Genomic DNA, 24628 nt, shown 5'->3' on the forward strand with positions numbered 1-24628 from the left:
GATTATTACCTTTGCATTGAAAATGCGGAAGGTAATGTTTTGATCGCCGTGTATTTGTATGCGTGTTATTCGCATAAGTCAAAAAGTATTAAACCGAATCGCATGAAATTTGGTGGGATGATTGGTTATTATCCGGGGACCATTTGATTCGATTTTGGGATCGATCGGGGTCAAGGTCATGAAAAGGTCAAAATCTTTTTACCATAGCGCGGTCAATTTGTATCCAATTGTCATGCAACTAATGCCAAAATGTTCATAATTCAATGCCCAATCTTGTGATATGCGAAGGTATGCGCTCTACCGAGTGCCCGTTCTAGTTATTATTATTATTATAGTTTATGAAGGTGCTGCTTCTTTTGGCGTGCCTGTGCTTTTGTGTTTACAGTCCTGTGCACTAGTTGTTTTTTCTCAAACTCTTTCTCCAGACGGTGAACTTCTGGCAAGTGCTGGTGATGAATGACGAGCACACGGAGCGCCGCTACCTGCTCTACTTCCTGTTGGGCTGGGGACTCCCGGCTCTGGTCATCATCGTCCTGGTCGTCGTCCTGCTCGGCGGCTTCGGGTGGACGATACACGCCGTGTACGGGCTGGTTCACGGAGACGTGTGAGTGGACTTTGCAGAACACACTCGCGTACAACAAACACACCCACAAACCGTCTTTAGACCGATGACAGGGAGGCGGAACCGACCCAACACGAACCTGATCTGTTCTCATGAGAGGACTCCTCTGAGTCAGCTGCAGTGACTTCACTTTCTTTTTTAGGCTTAGGCACATTATACTTTGGGCTGGAGCAGAACCAACAGAAAACACCTGAGCCAGTGACATCATGTGAGGAGGAGGGAGCTCGCCCAATCAAATACATTCATAGAAACTTGAGTATTTAGCTTAGAGGTGGAGGCTTTCAAACTGCAGGGTTGAAAGGAGGAAGGGAGGAACCTTGAATAACCCAGCTACTGTTTGGTTTTGTGTGTGTCCGTATGTCTGTGTGCTTTGGCTAAAAATAACTAATTGCCATCTATGTACAGAAAACCTAGAACACAACAGATGAGGTCACTGCACACTGGTTCCTAATCAGCTGTATCTGTGCATTACGTGTGTATGCGCGCATGTGTGCATGTGTAGTAATTGCCAAAGTAAACCTTTTACATTGAGTATGTGTGGTAAAATGTGCACGGCAGGCAAAGTCAAATACTGATGGAGATTGAACCCTTAAATCACATCTAAAGTTAGCCAGAGGTCTGAGGCGGGGCTGTTATCCTTGGGATGGAGTGTGTGCTATGTGGGTGTTTCCTGGGAGCGGGTGTGTGCGAGACAGTGAGCGTATACATGAGAGATTCAAGGATACAGAGGAGTATTCAGTTACCCTGGAAGCGTACCTTCCTCTTCCAGGGAATGAGGAAGCCTTTGAATCCCCTCCCTCCCTCCCTCCCTGCCTCTCCTCTTGCTCGTAAACAGATAGCCGTCTTGTTTTCTCACAACTCCAGTTCCCTCGGCTTTACCCTGCCTGCATGCAAACAGGTGTCAACCTCCAGCCTTGCGTCACTGAGCATTGTTGTGCCATACATATTGCATTTTGTATGTATTTGTGTCAACAGAAGCCTGTTTGTTGGTCATGATTGCATGTTTGTGTCGCCCCTTCCATTACAACTGCAGAGCCGCGACCATGCCTTCTGTATAGTTTAGACTTACACGGGATACTTCTAATGACGCAGCACTTCTTCTCAAGCATTAAGCATCGCTCACAGAACCCTCACAACAGAAGCATCACCCGTTTGGCTTTTGGTCTGCAGTTTATCTCATAATTATAGTTTGGAGTACACACAGTTGTATCTTACTAGTTCTTCTTTGAGTCTGATTTAATAGACTAGGTTATCTCCTTCATGGTTAGTTTAAGTACTTTATAGCCAGGTTATAAAGTTGCTCAAGTAATTTCCTATGGTGAACATTTATACATGACGATAATCAATGTCATGCTTTTATAGTCTTGCCTTTGGAAATGGAAATGTTCAACTTTAATGTCTTGCTATCGTGTCATGTGAGTCGAGGTCACCATGGCAACATGCATGTCTCCTTAATGGGGAAGTGAGTCGTACTTTTAACTTGATATTCGGCGTTCCTTAAACAAGACCCTGTGCTTAAGTGACCCATTACACTCCACATGTATGTATAGAAAAGAATATCTCTGCAGTATTTCAATGAAAGACCCCATAAAAGTCATTACTCATTTTATTTCTTCTCTCCCAAGCTCTTGATGAAGCGGGCCCCTGCGTAATGTTTTCACTTTCTTGTGAGACTTTCCTCACAGGAGGATCTCATCCTCTCACAAGGCCACAGCCGAACAAATATACATATTCCAGTGTGTTTCATTTCTCAGAGTCTGGCTGTCTTGCTGGTAAATGGTGACGCAATGCTTTATTTGGCATACCTCATGTCATGTTGTGGCTAGCATCGCTCCAATTATTTCTGTGCGATTACTCAGGCCTCCCGTGAGGTCCTATCTATATTTCACGCTCCCACCAAACCAGGGGCCGAACTTGTTTTGTGAAAAGGACGGAGTCACATCGGTGTTTTGATAGTTGTTTGGCAGTTAACAGTTTATATGAGGATGTTGATTTTCCCCAGAGAAAAATGTTCTGTTCTGTTTTTTTAATAAAGAAAAAAAACATGTCTGATTGGACAGAAGCTGGGAAAGGAATCCTGAGATTATCCCAGGAAAGAAAATTAGCCCATTTTACACCAATAGACAAATTGTAGAGATTCAAAGATAACTTGATTTGAGAAGAGAAAAGGAAAAACAATAAGCATTCTTCATATGATCCTGCCTAACAGACCTCTTAGTATCTGAACTTACATAACCACTCCATGTCCTGCTTCCTTCCTAAGCAGGAGATACGCGTATCATGACGCATGTTTTTACTGTTCTCTCAGTCTTTAAATAGAAAAACACTTGCAAGGGTCTTTGACCTTTGTAGCTGCAGATTGACCTGGTTGCTCAGAAGGTTTAAGAACATACGCATTTTGCTTTTTAAGGCAAAAGCTGCTGTTGAGTGCTAAGTCTTAGGTCGGCTTTCACCGGCGAGAACCTGTTGGTGAAACTTAACTTGACTAAATATTGAGCAATAACGGCATGTCATATTTCTCCATATTTTAGGGCTTACCTTTGGGTTGGATGCAGACTCTACTCATCACCCCTTTGTCTCTTTCAATTTCCTCTTTTGCTCTCATACATTATGCTTATTTCTGCATACACTATACATTAACCAATCACTTCTGCTGCTGTCCATCCCCTCTCCAGGTGCTTCATCCCAAACATCTATGCAGCTCTGTGTACGGCGGTGCTGGTGCCTCTCATCTGTCTGGTTGCGGTCATGGTGGTGTTCATCCACGTCTACCAGGTCACTCTGCAGTGGAAGGCGTACGACGACATTTTCAGAGGACGGACCAACAGCACAGGTACCGAATACAGCACAGCGTTCGCAAACATAAATCAACCCAGTTACGCATAAGCAAAGAAATGAGTAAAAAAAAAATCTACGTACATACAATTGCTCAATCGTGATGTCACACAATCTCTCAATCTGCCTCACAAAAACAAGTAACCTGCTGCCAGGGTGCCCTCAGGAACTAGATTGCATCCACCCCTATTTTTGGTAAAAACTTTCAGCCCCTATTTTGCTCAGTTTACAGGTTCTGTCCGTCTGCTGTGTGTGTACCCAAGGGATTAATGACACAGGAACAAAACAATACTCGCTTCCATGACTGAAAATAATGCTGACGGACACTCTTTCATTTCGCCATTTCACTTAAATTAAATATTCGAATGCACTTACAATGCCGTGCTGAAAGATGTGTGGCTACAACCCCAAACCTGTACTTTATCTAAGATTATAGAGATATGGTGATGATGAGGAGTATTTTTTTAGCGCAATCGGTCACTATGCCCACACATATAGATCCTCACCAAACCTCTGGAATGCCTCAGTGTCACGGCTGGAATCAGTGGCCATCGGCGGGCTTACGCTTGTTTTGCCCAGTCGAGGCTCTCCGATGACAAAGCAAAGCCTGAATTAGTGCTCGGCCGTTGGCTGGCAAGCGGTCGGCCCGACACACTGTGTGTGGCCTCTGAAATAGTGTGGCGAACCAAAAGCCGTGCTTTGCTGAGCTGCAGGTAGGTGTGCATCAGTAATGAGAGCAACACGTTCAGAAGACAGGCGGAGGCTAAAGGTCAGTCTGTAGAATACAAAAGTAGACAGGATAGGTTTGGGGCGAGTTGAAGAATAAGAGACCAGGAATATGGTTCTGTGCTGTGTGTTGAATGAGGAAAAACAGGAAGCAGTCAACGTAGCAAACAAGGCAGCTTCTAAAACTCCTTATTTACAAAGAGAGAGAGCGAGAGAGCAAATGCTGGGAAACTTAGGCACAGCAAATTCTATTCAAAGCAGCACTCTAACGTCCCAACTGAGTGTGTGTGTGTGTGTGTGTGGCACAGAGAACAGAACAACCCTTGATGTGTGAATGTGTGTTTAATTTGCTGTAGAACAGCTGTAATATTGGACAGCAAACATTCTTTATCAAAGTCCAGGCACGGTTCAATTCAATTAAGTTTATTTGTATATCCCATGTGTCTCAGAGTGCTTTACAATCTGTACACATAGACATCCCTGACCTTTGACCTCACATCGGATCAGGAACAACTCCCAAACAACCCTTCAGGGTAAAAGGTCAGAACCCTTGAGGAGAGAACAGAGGAGGATCCCTCTCCAGGATGGACAGGTGTCATAGATGTCATGTGACCAGAAGGAATCATTACACACTCATTAAAACACAGGAACAACACAATGAAGATGACAGAGTGGATGAAGAGTTGGTAGTAGTAGTTCAGTGCTGGTTGCACCTTTAGTTTTATTCGGACTCACAATGACACGATACCACACAAACATGCACATAGCTGTATCTGAGCATGCAACTACATAAACACTGCACTGTATGTAATGGATGTGTTATGCAGAGCTCAACTCTGTTCAGCTGTTTGCAGTGTGGCTGTTTCTCAACGCGTCCCGAGTCCAAAGCAGAATAAAACTAATCACAGGTTTAAAAAGTCTCAGGCACGGTCACAACAGCCCTGATCATCTTCAGGCTGGCGATGTGTGGTCGTTAGACAAGAGACCAATCACAAAACATCTTACGGTTCACCGTGATGTGCTGTCCAGTTATGTTTTGCTTCATCTTGACGTTCCCACCCAGCTGAGATTTCGTGCCGAACCTGAGGGATTCAAACGGTGAATATTTATGTCAACAACATTTTAAAATGCCTCACTACAGCAATTAACTAAGGCTGAGAGCTTCGCTGTGTGTGTGTGTGCGTGGATTCTTCTAAGAAGCCTGAATACCAAACTCACTGGGCGAGACGGAGCAGGACTTCTGACGTCAGTGAGAAGGGAGTGTGCCAGTTCCTGAAACTTCATTGTGTCCACTGTCAACTTACAAAAGTGCTATTCAGCGCACCTCAGTAAGCCCTTATTACAGGCCCCATTCAACCCATAAGGTGTGTGTGCCAAACATGATGTTCTTTTGATATGGAAGTGAGCGGACTTTCAAGTTGCTCAACAGACCATAGTGGAATGAATAACTGTTATTCTTCTCTTCTTAGCTGGAGTTGAAATGCACCGCTGCATATCCATGCATGCATCAGTATTAAAAATCTAATAATCTGAATATTTAATGCTGCATAATTAGTTAAATACTTGTGATACTTGTTGCTAATACATGTATTACTGAAGTAAGATTTTGAACGCCGGGCTTAACCATGTAATGGAGTATTCGTAATGTGTTGTATTGTTACTGAAGTAAAGGATCAGAACACTACATGTTCGTTACTTCTAGACTGGATTACTGCAACTCCTTATTATCAGGCTGCTCTAATAAATCTCTTAGGTCCCTCCAGTTGATCCAGAATGCTGCAGCTCGTGTTCTCACTAAACTAAGAACAGAGATCACATCACTCCTGCACTAGCTGCTCTGCACTGGCTCCCAGTAAAATCAAGAATCACTTTTAAAATTCTTCTCTTAACCTACAAAGCCTTGATTGGTGATGCTCCATCATATCTTAAGGAGCTTGTAGTACCATATTGCCCCACTAGAGAGCTACGCTCACTAAATGCGGGACTACTTGTAGTTCCTAGAGTCTTAAAAGTAGAATGGGAGCCAGAGCCTTTAGTTATCAAGCTCCTCTTTATGGAACCACCTTCCAATTTCAGTCCGGGAGGCAGACACAGTCACCTCGTTAAGAGTAGACTGAAGACTTTCCTCTTTGACAGAGCTTATAGTTAGGGCTGAATCAGGTTCACCTGGTCCAGCCCCTTGATATGCTGCTATAGGCTTATAGCTGCCGGGGGACGTTTTAGGATGCACTGAGTACCTATCTCCTCTTTTTTCTCTCCTTAAGGATGAATTTTCATCTCTCAATCACACCTTACTAACTCTGCTTTCTCCCCGGAGTCCTTTTGACTTCACGTCTCATGGGGTCATCGGACCCTATGAGACGGCATAGATCCTATCTGCCTGATGGATCGTCTGGGTCGTGGAATTCCTGCTCCTGACTCCGCCACTGTCCTGTTGAGACTCCGCCCACTGTTGAGACTCCGCCCACTCCTCCTCCCCACCGCCATCTGCCTGATGGATCGTGGAGGTCTCCATCGTGGAATATGCCTACTATGAACTATTCATACACTCTGTCACATTCATTGAATGTATTTTAACTCTAAATCTGTCCTTCTGTACACATTACATCTATTGCATCTGTCCATCCTGGAGAGGGATCCTCCTCTGTTGCTCTCCTGCAGGTTTCTTCCCTTTTTTCCCCCTGAAGGGTTATTTGGGAGTTTTTCCTGGTCCGATGTGAGGTTTTGGGGCAGGGATGTCTATGTGTACAGATTGTAAAGCACTCCGAGACAAATTTGTAATTTGTGAAATTGGGCTATACAAATAAACTGAATTGAATTGAATTGAATAGTATTGTCATAGCTCTTACTTCTCGTATGCTCTGCCATGAAGCAACATAAAACCAAAGCTTTAACGGTGCCTACATGTTCACACTTAGTCACATATATCTTGTGTGCGTGTTGTCTGTGCGTGCTCAACACACACTTATTACCGCTTGTTGTTATTCCAGCTGCTGACCTCTCTGCGACAGTGATGTCAGCGCTGTATCGAGTTTCTACCCCGGCTGTTTTCTCCTCTCAGTTTGTCTTCTCGCAGCAGGAACCGGCGCTGGTCAAATGTAAACTGGGTTCTGTGTGGAGAAAAGCAGCTCCTGCACGTCCAGGGAAAAGTCAAATGGTTTTGAGCAGAAATCACACGATCGGAGGTTAAACGGTTTCATTCTCAGCTTCGCCAGGCAGAAAGAGTCCCGTGACCTGATGTAGCCTGATCCCCCTCGCAGAAAGCTGAGACTTTCTTATGTGTTCATGCAAATACTTACATCATGCGTTCATGTTTGCTCACACACATACGAGTATATGCACACGTGCATTGACAGAAAATGCCGGCTCTGCTTCTTTCTGCTTCTTCTTCGTGGCGTCAAGACAAGCAGGCAGTCAGCATTTGGCCCTGGGAACCGGTTCTTACTGTGGGAGCTCTGCCCTGTCCACCCACTGAAATGTGCTTACATGGTTGGAAAAACTCTAACCAAGGAGGGGGCAGATATACAGAAGTGCAAAATAGAAGAAAGTGAAAGCTGTATAGAAAAGCATATGTTGCTCTGACTAAAACCAGTAGAAAGTTTGAGAAGAAAGGAAAAAGACAAAAATAACCCTGAAAAGCAACAGATGAACACACTTTAGAAGCAAACATACACCAAATGAACACTGAATGTTCAGAGTGAGCGTGAAACACAACGAGACTTCAACATTATTACTGAAGCATCGGAAAACAACGACCAGAGTATGGGCAGAATAAATAAAGATTCACAGGAAAGTGTTAGGTGTGGCAAGGTTTGGACCCAAACGCAGCAGGCAGAGTTCTCAGAAAACACAGGATTTATTATTAAAGATCTAGCAGAAACAGAGACAAGAACCAGACAGGAACAAAAACGAACAGACATCGAACAAGCGGAAAGACACAAGCTAAATACACTGGGGAAACGAGACACAGGTGGAGACACAGGTGGAAACAATCAGGGCGTGGCTGGGGACAATCAGGAACGAAAACAGACAAGCACAGGGAAGGAAGCGCAGGGAAACAGGAAACGAGACAGGGACTTCAAAACAAAACAGGAAACACTCCAAATCATAACAAAAGAAGAACATGAGAAGAAGGAAACGTGGCCAAGAAAGTGTACGAGAGTTCAGTGTAATGGGAATGTTATATATTCTTCATTGTATTCTCTTTGACACGATCTGAAAGAATCACTTGTGGAGACAAATTCTACCAGAGGATGGGATGAAGCCTGTTTGAGAGGAGTTATAGTTCACAGGATCTTTCCTTTGAGTATCCTCAGAAAAGGGACCTGATCACTTGATTGATCATCAGTGATCTGATCATTTGGTTAAATGACCTGAAGACAGAAGTCTCCTTCTGGCTCCTCCTTCTTCTTGTGTCCTTAAACACATGATGTCATTGACTCTTCAGTTCACCCTCACAGACTCCTGAGGGACTCCGTGTCACGGGGACTCTTCTCGCAAGAATAAATGATTCATAGACGTGTTCTGCTTCTTCCATATTCGTCATTTCAGTTTAAAAAGACTCCGTCTTGGGCGGGGACAACATTCGCCGTCACATCGGTCAGAGGAAAGCTGCAGCGAGGTCAGGAGCAGAACTCGGAGCGGGCAGGGCGGTGGAAGTGGCACCTCGGTGAGAGCTTTCTGTGCTCTGTTTGGATCCTACTTGTGAGGTGAACTGAACAGTCTGTCCCACACAACACGAGCCAGCAGACGGCAGAGGGACCCGGCAGCATCATTTTGAAGCGGTGCATTCTCCCTGCTCCTGTGCGTCGGGCGCAGCTCATTTGGAAGATGACCTTGACCTCGTTTCCAATCCCTCTTCTTTCTTTACTCTTCCGTGTAGTTCTATTATACGAGCGTTATGCCATTTAGGCAGCTGAGTATGTATCAGAGCCACGTCGGCTGTTTTTTTTTTCTTGTCCTCCCTCATTTACAGCACACCCTATAGCCATGTTAGGTGTGGTGTTCATGATGTAGATGTGTTTTGAATATTCAGTTGACTGTATAACTAGTGTATTACAACCTGCGTCTATGATAAATATCCCTACTTCTAATTTGATTAATTACTACCTGAGTGAACATTGTAAACATGAGTTTCTCATTACAGCCTGATGACCATCCATGTAGTTAATTAAGGTCCCTTTTAGAGTAAAATAGACAATTTACTCTGACCCAGAATTTCTCTTCCACATACAAAGTTATAGCTATAAAGTGAATTCATCAAGTGCAGCCTCTTTTCTAATAGTATGTCTAATATTCCTCTTTATAAGGACCCTGATCATTGAAAAGATGCACAGTTTTGCAGCCTGCTCCTGAATGGCAGTGCTCATTTAGTTCTGTCCTCCCATTTGCCGTTCCAATAATAGGCGAGGAAATGATTGTTCAAGATGAGAGGTACACCACGTCCTGATATAGAGGAGGTGCAAGGATACATACGAGGCCCTAGTTCAGTCTCCACTTCATTACGAGGCTGAGGGTGTTGAACTCTCACACCATGAATCATGACCAGTACAAAAGGCTTTAAAGGAATAGAAATGTATCTGTCCTCACTGATGGTTACAGGTACTGGAACCCACCAGCACGTAAACAGGAATGCAGGAGGAGGATCTTTACTTGGTGATTTCAGGCGGGGTCAGAACCGGGTGGTCCGTCAAACAGGGCAACAAATACAAAAAGGGCAGGTCAAGATCTAAAGTCGGGTCAACAGGCAAACAGGGTCGTAACGGGAAGATCAGATTTAGTATTTAGGAATTCGCTCGAGAGTTTGGCAACGACACCCAAGACAACCTGGCAGAGGACGAGTGAAAGTGAGGGAGCTGAAGAGTGAAGGACTAACGAGGGGAGGGGCTGCAGGTGAGAGGGCGTGAGGACCAGGTGAAGGGAACGAGGGACTAACGAGGGGAGGGGCTGCAGGTGAGAGGGCGTGAGGACCAGGTGAAGGGAATGAGGGACTAACGAGGGGAGGGGCTGCAGGTGAGAGGGCGTGAGGACCAGGTGAAGGGAATGAGGGACTAACGAGGGAGGGGCTGCAGGTGAGAGGCGTGAGGACCAGGTGAAGGGAACGAGGGACTAACAAGGGGAGGGGCTGCAGGTAAGAGGGCGTGAGGACCAGGTGAAGGGAACGAGGGACTAATAAGGGGAGGGGCTGCAGGTGAGAGGCGTGAGGACCAGGTGAAGGAACGAGGGACTAACGAGGGAGGGGCTGCAGGTGAGAGGCGTGAGGACCAGGTGAAGGGACGAGGGACTAATGAGGGAGGGGCTGCAGGTGAGAGGCGTGAGGACCAGGTGAAGGGAACGAGGGACTAATGAGGGGAGGGGCTGCAGGTGAGAGGCGTGAGGACCAGCTGAAGGGAGCGAGGGACTAATGAGGGAGGGGCTGCAGGTGAGAGGCGTGAGGACCAGGTGAAGGGAACGAGGGACTAATGAGGGAGGGGCTGCAGGTGAGAGGCGTGAGGACCAGGTGAAGGGAACGAGGGACTAATGAGGGAGGGGCTGCAGGTGAGAGGCGTGAGGACCAGGTGAAGGGAACGAGGGACTAACGAGAGGAGAGGCTGGAGGTGAGAGGCACGTGAGGACCAGGTGAAGGGAACGAAGGACTAATGAGGGAGGGGCTGCAGGTGAGGGCGTGAGGACCAGGTGAAGGGAACGAGGGACTAATGAGGGGAGGGGCTGCAGGTGAGAGGGCGTGAGGACCAGGTGAAGGGAACGAGGGACTAATGAGGGGAGGGGCTGCAGGTGAGAGGGCGTGAGGACCAGGTGAAGGGAACGAGGGACTAATGAGGGGAGGGGCTGCAGGTGAGAGGGCGTGAGGACCAGGTGAAGGGAACGAGGGACTAACGAGGGGAGGGGCTGCAGGTGAGAGGGCGTGAGGACCAGGTGAAGGGAATGAGGGACTAATGAGGGGAGGGGCTGCAGGTGAGAAGGGCGTGAGGACCAGGTGAAGGGAACGAGGGACTAATGAGGGAGGGGCTGCAGGTGAGAGGCGTGAGGACCAGGTGAAGGGAACGAGGGACTAATGAGGGGAGGGGCTGCAGGTGAGAGGGCGTGAGGACCAGGTGAAGGGAACGAGGGACTAATGAGGGAGGGGCTGCAGGTGAGAGGCGTGAGGACCAGGTGAAGGGAACGAGGGACTAATGAGGGAGGGGCTGCAGGTGAGAGGCGTGAGGACCAGGTGAAGGGAACGAGGGACTAATGAGGGAGGGGCTGCAGGTGAGAGGCGTGAGGACCAGGTGAAGGGAACGTGGGACTAATGAGGGAGGGGCTGCAGGTGAGAGGGCGTGAGGACCAGGTGAAGGGAACGAGGAACTAATGAGGGGAGGGGCTGCAGGTGAGAGGGCGTGAGGACCAGGTGAAGGGAACGAGGGACTAACGAGGGGAGGGGCTGCAGGTGAGAGGGCGTGAGGACCAGGTGAAGGGAACGAGGGACTAACGAGGGGAGGGGCTGCAGGTGAGAGGGCGTGAGGACCAGGTGAAGGGAACGAGGGACTAACAAGGGGAGGGGCTGCAGGTGAGAGGGCGTGAGGACCAGGTGAAGGGAATGAGACAATCAGGTGAGGAGGACAGGATCTGGAATGCAACTAAAAGGATGCAAGCTGCCGTAAAACACAGAAGAAGAAGAAGAAGAATGACAGGAGAGTTCATGAAGCAGGATGAATATAACTATGAAGGGGAGGAAGTCGTGACACTTCCCTCTTATAGATCACATCTGAGGTACTCACCTCACCTTTAGCAGCGTGACACACTGCATGCCTGATGGGAGGTGCTGCTCCAGTAGAGCTCAGTTTAGAGACACGTGCAGAGAGACCTCTCGCCGGCCTCCTCTTATCGGAGCAGTCCAAATACAGCAAACGTGATTTAGCGTTTCTCTGTGTGTAGAGTGGTGTGTGTGTGTGTGTGTGTATGTATGTGTGTGTGTGTGTGACTGTAAACAACATGCATGAGCATGAGGTCACCTGTTTGTCTGCTTTTGGCTGTGATTACTAAAGTGTGTGCTTATTACACGTGCAAACTCCACCTCTCAGAGTGTGTAGAGCGGCACAAGTGAGAGGTGAGATGAAGATCTGGCCACAAGGTTTGCGGCATCAATATTAGTACTATCAAGAATATTACTGGGAGACTAGTATTCATTTTAATGGAATTTTCAAAAAAGTTCACGCTAATAACAACAAGATTAATTAAATAGAATGGCTTTGACTGAGTAACAGAGCAGCCATGGCGTTCCCAACTGGAGAACTTGTTCCACCTCAAGACGCTTAATATCAGACACAAATACATACCTTTAATTCAGTGAATTGACGAGAGGGATTTCTATTATAAGATGATGTCCATGTATACATCAAATATGCAGTGTATTTAAATATGGCATAACATGCTCCGTATGCCAGGTTAGGATCCTACTTGTGAGCTGAACTGTACAGTCGTGCTTAGATCACAAACAGATGCTCAGAAGCACTGAGATGGGAACGCGGCCCTGGGCGATCGCTCGTTGGCGTACATGAGCGCTGTGTGCGAGCGCCCTGAGGGCAGCAATGTGCAGCACGCATGAGTGTGGGCTTTAATCAGGATCCACATGGTGGTACGTGTGCTCATTAAGACTGTTGCAGCAGCGGAGGCTGTTGGAGCCGTGAGGAGCGGCTCATTAAACAGCAATCCGATCTTTTTACCGCCCCGCTTCAGAAACATGCAACACATGAAGGAACACTTTGGACTTTATATCAGCCACAAAGCAGATTATGCATCAACATCTGGATTCAAACATGAAGTGTGAATCCTGTATATCATGTTAACCTACAGGGTGTAAAGTAGTAATTGCGTGCGTGTGTGTGTGTGTGTGGGGGGGGGGGGTGTGCGTGTGTGCGTGTGTGTGTGTGTGCGCGTGCACACAATGATACAAAGAATACCGTAGCTATAATTAGCTCGTATTCATCAAAAGTACGATAAATAATATAAAGTTTGCAGACGACAAAATGGTCAAGAGCCGTAGGCGGTGAGTCTATATATATTTATCTATATATATATATATATATATATTTATCTTTATATAAATCGTGGAATATCTATATACATCTTTATCTCATATATATATAAATATATATAAATATATATATATAGATGAATATATCTATCTATATATATAAATACATAGATAAATATATATATAGATAAATATATAGATAAATATATATATTTATAAAGATAAATATACATATATAGATACATAAATATATAGATATATCTATATAGATAAATATATACATAAATATATACATAAATATATATAGAAAAAAATATATATATAGATATAGATAAATATACAGGACTGTCTCAGAAAATTAGAATATTTTGATAAAGTTCTTTATTTTCTGTAATGCAATTAAAAAAACAAAAATGTCATGCATTCTGGATTCATTACAAATCAACTGAAATATTGCAAGCCTTTTATTCTTTTAATATTGCTGATTATGGCTTACAGCTTAAGAAAACTCAAATATCCTATCTCATAAAATTTTAATATTTCCTCAGACCAAGTAAAAAAAAGATTTATAACAGCTGAGTGTTTGTCAAGGCTCAGGAAACCCTTGCAGGTGTTTCGAGTTAATTAGACAATTCAAGTGATTTGTTTAATACCCTACTAGTATACTTTTTCATGATATTCTAATATTTAGAGATAGGATATTTGAGTTTTCTTAAGCTGTAAGCCATAATCAGCAATATTAAAAGAATAAAAGGCTTGCAATATTTCAGTTGATTTGTAATGAATCCAGAATGCATGACATTTTTGTTTATTTAATTGCATTACAGAAAATAAAGAACTTCATCACAATATTCTAATTTTCTGAGACAGTCCTGTATATATATATTTATATATATATGAGATAAAGATGTATATAGATATTCCACTATTTATATAAATAAAGTATCCTGCCACAATCTTTTCATATTTATTCAAGCATTCTTGCACTATTATTCATATAGTATGCATATTCGTGCATACATTTATATTCATATGTTTACATAGTCGTTAAATATAAACTTTGTTGTACTTTTTTTAAATTGTCTATTCCTGTGAATGTATATTGAGAGCAAAGGGAAAACTGGAGTCAAATCCCTTTAATGCATACGCATACACGGCCAATAAAGCCATAAATATGGATTTGACAAGTCATAAATCGATGTCATTTTGTTGCGTATCCATCGAGCCTCCTGGTTGTTATCTTGTGCTCCAGAGGTGCCGCTGGTCCTCTACCTGTTCCTGCTCATCTCTCTGGTCTGGTTGTGGGCCGGACTCCATGTTGGCTACAGGTCCCTGTGGATGCTCATCCTCTACGTCATCTTTAACTGCTTGCTGGTGAGCTTCTTGACCTGTTGATCTTGTTGTTTGTTGACGTGCTTTCGCACCTGTCTCACCTGTCCTTGTTTATTTCTTCACGGATGCAGTTGTTTTACTCACACGCTCAGCAGCATTTCCTTCCCTCTCGGTTATACGCCGTAACCAACAAGACGAATGGAGTGATTTGCTCTTCGTATTCTTCATCGCATCATTAGTGTTGTCATTGATTTCACCACTGCCATCAGCATACAGTTAAGTTGTCATCTCTGTTAATGTACACTGTGTGTGTGAAGCGAATATAAATCCATGTTTTGATATGCATCCTCAAGCTTTTGGATTTTGAGTTAGCATGTTTAGCATTTTTGAGTTCGCATTTTTCTCTTTTTCCATTTCGCCGTGACGCGAGTATCACACAAATTAAATATTCATGATTTAGGCTGGTACGTGTGTGTCTGTGTGTGTGTGTCTGTGTGTGTATCTGTGTGTCTGTGTATGTGTGTGTCTGTCTGTGTGTGTCTGTGTGTGCATGTGTGTGTGTCTGTGTGACTGTTTGTGTGTGTGTGTGTGCGTGTGACTTTGTCTGTGTGTGTGTGTGTGTCTCTGTGTGTGTGTCTGTGCATGTGTGTGTGTCTGTGTGTGTGTGTGTGTCTGTCTCTGTGTGTGTGTGTCTGTGCATGTGTGTGTGTCTGTGTGGGTGTGTCTTTGTGTGTCTGTGTGTATGTCTGTGTCTCTGTGTGTGTGTGTCTGTGTGTGTGTGTCTGTGTGTGTGTGTCTTTGTGTGTCTGTGTGTGTGTGTGTGTGTGTGTGACTTTGTCTGTGTGTGTCTGTGCATGTGTGTGTGTCTTTGTGTGTCTGTGTGTGTGTGTGTGTGTGTGTGTGGATGGATTGTTGACTTAGAGAGAGTGATGAAGGCTCCTTCTTCTTCACTTTGAAGCCCCTCTTTGATGTGTTGGTCGAGGCAAGAAGAGCCTCGGGAGGGGAGAGGCGGGCGGGGCTCTCACCCTGTCACGTCTCTCTGAAGCCTCTCATTGTCCTCTCTCTCTCTCTCTCTCTCTCTCTCTCTCTCTCTCTCTCTCTCTCGCTCCACTTTTTATTTGTGCTTTGTCTTTTTGTTGTCTCTTTGTTGGCTCCTCTCTTAAAATGCTGCTCCCTGCCTTCATCCTCACTCCGTGTATCAAAGTGAGATAAAGAAAGCACGAGATAACACGATCGCCAAATATCTCCTCACAGATGCAAACTCCCAGACATTTATACTATAACTACTATAACTTTAAACAGTTATATAACGGACGGTCGTCAATAAGTAAAGGTTGGACTCTAATACCTCTGGTTTTATTATTTTATAGCAATCTCTATTTGATAATAGATTTATCCATGGCCACGTCTGAAACGCAATTAATAGAAGACTCACTGCTCTGATCACAGGGGGCATTATTATGACTGTCAGGATTTTGTGTAGCTTATTAACAGCATGTTGTGTTGCATCTTCAACAACTCAATCACGTCTTCTTTGCAAAGACATCCAGGACGTTCTCCTTTCTTTGGTCAAATATGCTCTTTTATTTCATATCAAGTGTGTAGACGTTGAGTAAAAAAAATACAGGATAAAAATCATTTGAATGATTATATTTAATAAATATTGAATAAAATAGAAGTGTTTGTTTATAAACTGCATTTAATATGTTATATATTAAATCGTAAAAAATATTATTATCTGGCATTGCGCCGTGTATTTTTTGTGTTTTTCAACCAAAAATGCTTTTCGCTGGTTAGGGGCTGAAAAACTTCACCGAGAAAGGGTTATTATTATTAATAATAATAATAATACATTTTATTTGGAGGCGCCTTTCAAGTCACCCAAGGTCACCGTACAGTAAAAAAAATACAGGATAAAAGATAAAAGCATGAAAGATAGAAACAACATTAAAACAGAAAAGTCCAACATTCACACGAGACGATATCAATACGAAACTTAAAAAGAAAAACGAAAACAGCGGAGGAGGCGCGGCAGCAACTCGCCAGCGGACCCGACCATCACTTAGTTTGAGTTGCAGCATTTACGGTCATTATTAATACATTTATAATACCGCGGTAACACCGGAATTATACTGCCGTAGTACATTCTTCCGTCATCTTCTGAGAGACACCATCTGCATGTAAAGTGTGCCATCGCAGGTCTGTGGTAACCGGGGGTGATATGTGGCATCCACATGCCAAAGACAACAGTTCTGCACCAAAGCAAACTCCTCCTGTCGGGAGAGCGACTAATGAAGAGAAGTGATGTCAGCGTCAACTTAGCGCTCGTTGATGACCTCCGAGAGAGTTGACCTCACTCTGTGACATCATGTGGTCAGTTTCTCCCACTGACCTATAGTGCTGCTCTTTAAAGCCAGTGGTCATGGGTTATATGACGGGGTCAGATTAGCACTTCAGTGGCACTTAAATGGCTCTTACTTATGGTATTACTTATAGTATTACTTATAGTATTACTTATGGTATTACTCATGTTATTACTCATAGTATTACTCATGGTATTACTTATAGTACTACTTATAGTATTACTTAAAGATCCCGCCTTCCTCCTGTGGGAACACCTCGGATGAAAGTCCTTTGATCCCATAAAGTGACTTTCATGTGTCCTGACTTGGGTTGTTGGTCAGTTGTCTGCCTCCAATCCTTAGATATATGTGTTAAAGGCAGATATCTACATGCATGTCCTCACACGTGATCACATGTGAAACACCCTTCCCCTCATCAATCAGCTCCATTTCTACTGAGAGGAGAAACACAACGTAAACGGTCTTCATGCGTCCTATTACCCCCACTTTGACCTTGGTTTCACGAGAAGAATAAAAAGCCTCTTTTCTTCTTTTTTAAAGGACTATGGCAATTGATTTTCCCTACTAGCTCCTACGTCACAAGCTTAAAGCTCAGAGTAAAACGGGAGCCTCTGGGATTTGGTGTGGGTCTGCCGGAGGGCTGAGGGAGGATTCATCAGAGTGGAACAGACAGGTGAAGAGCCCCGCAGCCAAAGTGTGGCCAAGGACATTGATTAGCAGCAAAACAACTCCTCTGACCCAGTTTTCACAAAACACTGCTTAGCCAGGATGCTACGTGTCGATAGAGATGCCGTTACCGTGAATTAAGCTTCAAAGAGTTTTGTTTTATAGTGGGGCTGATATTAGGAATTAATGAAAGTGATTAAAAAGCAAAAAAACAGTAAAAATGTACTTCTCGTCAAGCAGTGTGCACATCGACTTAGAGGAGATGATAACAGATCAAATATATGACAGAAGTACGTTTATAATGTAAGGACTATTTACAAAATGCTTAAAAACTCAATCTTGCACAAGTAGATTATTAGCATACTTATTACCCTTACTAGAGCTCTTTCATTATTTATTTTTCAAAATGTGTTTATTTGATTTTTTTTTTTTTCCTTCAAGGAAGAACAAGTTACAAATACAGTAAACATAAGAAACAAGCTACCAGACAATAATAAAATAAAAAATAATGATTAAAATAAATTATATAAAATGACACTCAATACTGGATGGCACACTCATTGGTACATTTGGGGTATTTAGCAGGGGGTTGCTCAGAGAGTGTACAGGGGTAATGACTGTAAGGTCACTTTAGAGCCCTAAGGAACTGAGGGCCCACATCTCTTCAAACTGCATATGTTCCTTTCAGTTAGTATGATATTTTTTCCATGGCTATAACTTGTACTAGAGCTCTTTAAATTTGATTTAATGTTCAAAAACGTTGTACAGGCAGATTCGGCACAACAACCTTCTTTTTTTTTTTATTGCTGCTTATTTTAACGTGCTACGTTATCCTTTATTCAGCTCCGTCACCCTCTCATTGCCTACGTCGTCCATCGCCTCGAGGTCACGCGTCGTTACGCCGGCTCTCTGCTGCGGGGCGGCCGTTGCGGTTTCCTTCACGTCGTGAATTTTCCATTCGGAGAATTTTCCACGTTTACCTTGTTGTTGTTATTGATGTGGCGCATTTCCCAACAGCTGATTGCTGAACACCGTTAAACAGCTGCAGGTGTAACGGCTGCGCACAGCTGTGTTTGCGACGCAGGGCACGGATCACGCGTTGCTTCGAGAGCACCGTGTTGGTGGACGCCGTGAGTCTGCAGCGGAGCGCTGAGCCCATCTGTGAGACCGAGCACGTCACGCGGGGATAACGAGGATAACGAGGAACATGAGAACGTTCAAAGCATCGCCCACGGTTTTCTTTTCTTTGAATGATTCCATCCATTCCTTGTTTTCCATGAATCCACACTGTTGCTCTGGACCACATCTGGACCACATCCGGCTAAATTAGATGACGCTGATCTATTCACCGCAGCACCGCCCCCTCTCTCTCTCCTCCTGCGGCCGCCCCTCTGCTGGCTGACCGGACCTCGTTGAGGGACATCCTCGGCGGTGAAGCGGCGCCACTGAGATTCAATTGCACCCACGCTTACTCATGCAACCTTTGTAATCGCCTATAAATAGGACACAGGATGTGTGTCATGGAGAAGAAGACACGGACCCGTGCTTGTCAACACACACATGAAGCCTGCAGAGAATTAGGATGCAGGGGAAATAGACCTGCTGCTTCTCGCCTGACAATTATTTCCACTTTAAGGTGATCTTGCATCAGGTATGCAGTTTAAAACAAGAAGGACACTGTTTCCAACGCGAGTCAGGATCGTGTTGGCTTTTATTTTCATTATTTGTGTCACCTATCACAGACACCTCGCCTCTCGAGCTATTCCTCCCATCGCTCCATGCTGCGTATACACACTTCATCCAACGTCTGTTCTCATTCTTGTCTCCGCTCATGGTCCCTCTTGGTTTCCTCTTGATCCAAACTTCCCCCGTTCCCCCACCCTGCCCCGTCCCCGCTGCTCTGCTTTGTGCTGTGCTTTCCATCTCTAAAGACCTGTGGCCAGAACAGGCCTGTGGCCGTAAAGCCTGTTCCTCACGCTGAACGGCCTGCGCTGACCACAGGCCGTGAGCTGCTACACACACACACGCATGGAAACACACCTGGCTGCTTTTGTTCACCGTTGTACGTCGTCACACACGGGAGGTTCGTTTCTTTCTTTAACGCGACACACGCACAAAACAAGACACTCGACCCAGCTCTTCACCCCCAAATGTCCCACATCTTAACAAACATACGTGTCTCACTTTGAAGCTCTTTCACACGAGGCCTTAACGCAGCATTAATGCACGGACACGGAGGCTTTTTTTGTGTGGATGTATGACAATCACAGAGAGTCTATGACTCGGACAGTTTATGACTCGTTTAGAAACACAGATGCTCAGCTGAAGACTTCTGAGGCGTTTCTATGTCTTATCTACACTGCCGTTCAAAAGTTTGGGGTCACCCAGACAATTTCGTGTCTTCCATGAAAACTCACACTTTTATTTATCAAATGAATTGAACATTTCATAGAACATATAGTCAAGACATTGACACGGTTAGAAATAATGGTTAATATTTGAAGTATTAATTTTGTTCTTCAAACTTCAAGCTCAAAGGAAGGCCAGTTGTATAGAGCGTATTCACGTGACGTCAGAATCTCAATCGCGCCATCTTGGGGTCCCACTTATTAAATGTCAGAAGAAGTTGACCTCCTATCGTGTCCGCTGTTTGATTATGCGAGAGCCCAGCAACCTCATGTCCTTCTGCATTACCAAAGAAAGATTTCAGCGGTTGGAATTGAATATTTGCAACGCTTTTTTACCTGATTTTACTCGCTCAACACTTTGTGGTTAATTCGCTAGTTACCCCTAGTTACCAGCACATAGCCCGGTCACATTCCTGTAAAACAGTTTTCATTTCCGCTATCGACCATGGGACATTAACAACTATTTCTGCGTTATATTTGCTGTGGAAATACCACAAATGTGGGAACATCAAGCGCCCCGTGTCTGGGTTCATATATGATCCGTAGTCACAGCTCCGCCTCCAGGACGAGTGTCTGGATGAAGCCGCTTCCAGCTCCTTCAGGACCAGCAGTGACTGTTTGGTGGCCGTGCTGATGCTGTTCCCATGGAGCCAGTGTTTTATTTTACCTTGAAATGAATCACAGAGTAAAGGCAGACATCGCCCGACGGAGTTGCCATGTTCATGGCTTCCTCCCAAGTTTCCATCCACAGTTCCTTTTGCGCAAGTGAAAGACATTGATTTTCGCTCGGCGAAAAAAGCAAAAAGAGATTATTGACGAGAGTGTGTCAATGGAAACGTGCCCACAAGCCGATGTATCAACAGAAACACACGAGAACAGTCCTAACGCTCATACGCCGAGTGAAGCCGAAGTAGATGACAAGTTGAAGTAATAGCCCGTCTTGTTGAGCTGATAAACCCATATTCTGAATCATTAGTCCCACATCCAACAATGAGGCACAGCACCATAATCACAAGGCACGCCGTTTTGAACTGAAATCGTGTCTCCTTCAGGATATAATGGTCATTTCTAAGGGAAGAGCGGCATACAAACAAGCAAAACAATGCCGTGGTGGGACCCCAACATGGCCGCCAGAGTTTGTTGTGGTCACGTGAGTGAATACGCTCTATAGCTTATATCACCAGCATAACTGTTTTCAGCTGTGCTAACATAATTGCACAAGGGTTTTCTAATCAGACATTAGTCTTCTAAGGCGATTAGCAAACACAATGTACCATTAGAACACTGGAGTGATAGTTGATGGAAATGGGCCTCTATACACCTCTGGAGATATTTCATTAGAAACCAGACGTTTCCACCTAGAATAGTCATTTACCACATTAACAATGTATAGAGTGTATTTTTGATTCATTTAATGTTATCTTTTTTGAAAAAACAGTGCTTTTCTTTGAAAAATAAAGACATTTCTAAGTGACCCCAAACTTTTGAACGGTAGTGTATGTCCAGCTATTTTTTTTTCCGCCTTACAAGCTGGACATTTCTGTTTCACGGTGAACAGAGTTACTACGGTTCCTGTCGGTCATATTTATGGTTTCAATACAAACTCGTTCAAATGTTTAAAAAAAGGTATTTTCCTCGTGTCTTCAGTGATGTCAGTTGCTCTCCCAAGTTATGTTATGAAATGTTTTTTTTTACTGAACTTACTTAAAACCCTCCTGTTACTTTCAAATGTAGGAACATATTTTACCCTCGGGGTCAATTTGACCCCAGCAAATAAAAACTCCAGAAAATTATTAGAATTAATATTGTTTCCCAAGTTTTCGTGTGAGGTACTTTATGTTTGTTTGTTGACTACCTAAACAGCCTTTTAAATAAATAAAAAAGTTGATATTTCTTATATGTTTTACTCAGTGAAAAACAGCCTGGGGTCAAATTGAGCCCAAAGAACACCGATGCGTACAAGTTGTGTTCAGGACAGTCAAAACATATCATCATGTTCATTTGAGGTTTTCACAGTTGTCCCCAATAAATTATGAAAAGTCATAAAATATGAAGCAAAAAACATGATGTCAATCATTTTTTCAAAGACGTTAAACATTAAATGGGGTCAAATTGACCCCAAAGGTAATAGAAGGGTTAAGACCCATTTCTGCTCCCTTTAAATCGACAGTATTTTCTCATGTCTACCTGTGAGGCTTGTGTGTCAGCGTACACATTCATCAGATGTGTGCGCTGCACTCTCGTCTGTCTGCCGTCAGCGGCCAGTGACGGGTGTCGTGAAATGCGGGAGGGCCCCGTGATATTTGCCACTCGGGTGTTTTTGGGTAATACCCGCCGGTATTGACCGAGTGGATTTGGTAATGACGGGGAAGTGGAGGAAGCAGACATACCAGGGTGCCCATGATGTCACGGTCCATGATGGAGTGATTCTCCACTCGTCATGCCGGAGGAGAGGCGGCTGCTAATGATGTGCTTCGTAATAAGTACCACAATGCATGTTTATGTTTTAGAATTTTAACATGTCTACGTTCATATTTTGTGTATTTAGTTCTTGAATCCCTGACGTCACGAGCAACCGGGAAATCTGCAAGCATCAGAGACTTTGTCCGGACAAAGGATTCAACAATGTTACGGATTCCTTGGATGAAACGGGCTTTAGATTGATCGTGTATTAATGATACTGATTCGTGATTCCTTTCCTCTTTCTCTCCAGGGCTTGTATGTGTTTGCCGTGTACTTCGTCATGCACAACCAGCTGTGCTGGCCGACTAAAGCCAGCTACACGGTGGAGATGAGCGGCCATGGCGGTCCTGACTCGGCCTACCAGGGAGGGGGGCCGACCACTGTGGGGGGGGACATCAACAAATCAACTCAGAACCTCATCAGCGCCATGGAGGAGGTACACACACACGCACACACACACACTCACACACACACTCACACACACAATTACACACACGCACACACACACACATACATACACGTATACACATACACGCACACTCACACACATACATACACGTACACACACATACACACACATACATACATACACGCACACTCGCACTCATACATACTGTACATACACACACACACAGACACGCACATACATACACTCACACACACACACATACATACACTCACACACACACACATACATACACTCACTCACACACACATATACATACACACACACACATACATACACTCACACACACATATACATACACACACACACACATACACACACACACACACATATATACACACACACACACATATATACATATATATATACACGCATACATATATATATACTCACTCACACACACATATACATACACACACATACATACACACACACACATATACATACACACACACATACATACACTCACACACACATACATACACACACACACACACACATACATACACTCACACACACACACATACATACACTCACACACACACATACATACACTCACACACACACATACATACACTCACACACACACACATACATACTCACACACACATACATACACACACACACACACACATACACTCACACACACACACATACATACACACACTCACATACACTCACACACACACACATACATACACTCACTCACACAGACACACACAGATCTTAATAGTCCATCAGAGATAAACTCACACTAGACACACTAGATTATATGGATTTACATCATTTATCAACACCATGTTTCTGACTCTAATGCTAAGGAGTTTTATTTTAGTGACAGTGCAATTCATTTTCTCCTCTTCTATCCTAGATATGGACATGTGTGTGTTTATGATGCTCTGCTCTTCATTTCCACTGGTTGGGTCATTCCTGAAAGACACTTCCTGGTTCACCCAGAGCTACCAGGCCCGTTGTGAGCACATGCTGCTTTTCTTTGCAATGAGGGATTCATCACAGTTTTCATTACACTTTGGGTGAACTCACTTTTGTTTTCCCCTCTAAATCATTTTGGATTGACCTTGAAACTGAGAGTATCTTCATCTGTGCACCCAATGTGATCAGCCCTGTTGGAGAGATGGTGGTGTTCAATTAAGTGTTCTTTTTATATCCTATCTTATAGGAACGAAAGCAAACCAATAGACTTTAGGTACAGCTAAAAATATATCTGAAAAATACCTCTTTACCTTCCCTCCCTGTTTTCCTTCCACCTGTCGGTTTTCCCGTCTCTCCTCCTTTTCCCATGCCCTCATTCCCGTGGCTCTATTTGCCCATTCCTGGTCCTCCTTCACACATCTCTCCCACCAGCTGAGCGTGACTCCACAGAGAACACTCACGCTCGCTCGGACACTCTCCTGGCGCGTCTGCTTCAAACTGCTTCACATCGTGTGTGTTAATGGTCAGCCTTTACAAAAACACACATAGTGCCCATCGCACGCACACACAGAATACCGTATCCACACACACGCAGCGCTTTGGTGAGTCCGTGTCAGGAGCAACTTTGTCCCTGGAGAATACCCGATAAGAACTGAGAGGGGAGAGAAAGGAGAAGACAGGGAACAGGTTTAACTTCATCACTCCCGGGAACTCCACCTTTGCGCTCTCGGCCTCGATCCCTCTCCACACACCGGAATCCAGTCATCTTGTTTCATTCATGAAAGCACGCTCCTGCCTCTC

At 44.3% G+C, this 24628-nt stretch overlaps 1 protein-coding gene across 1 annotated transcript in view; it reads left to right on the forward strand.

The window, feature by feature from the left end:
* The window catches only part of adgrv1 (adhesion G protein-coupled receptor V1), a 127221-nt gene that overhangs the window by 92968 nt on the left and 9625 nt on the right, over positions 1 to 24628 (forward strand). The window contains exons 89-92 of the mRNA XM_056420042.1: positions 426 to 604; positions 3298 to 3455; positions 14449 to 14570; positions 22679 to 22864. Of these exons, the coding sequence (XP_056276017.1) occupies positions 426 to 604; positions 3298 to 3455; positions 14449 to 14570; positions 22679 to 22864 (645 nt within the window). The remainder of the gene's footprint in view (positions 1 to 425; positions 605 to 3297; positions 3456 to 14448; positions 14571 to 22678; positions 22865 to 24628) is intronic.

The sequence above is a fragment of the Pseudoliparis swirei genome, chromosome 7 (assembly GCF_029220125.1).
Source record: "Pseudoliparis swirei isolate HS2019 ecotype Mariana Trench chromosome 7, NWPU_hadal_v1, whole genome shotgun sequence".
Lineage (NCBI taxonomy): Eukaryota > Metazoa > Chordata > Actinopteri > Perciformes > Liparidae > Pseudoliparis > Pseudoliparis swirei.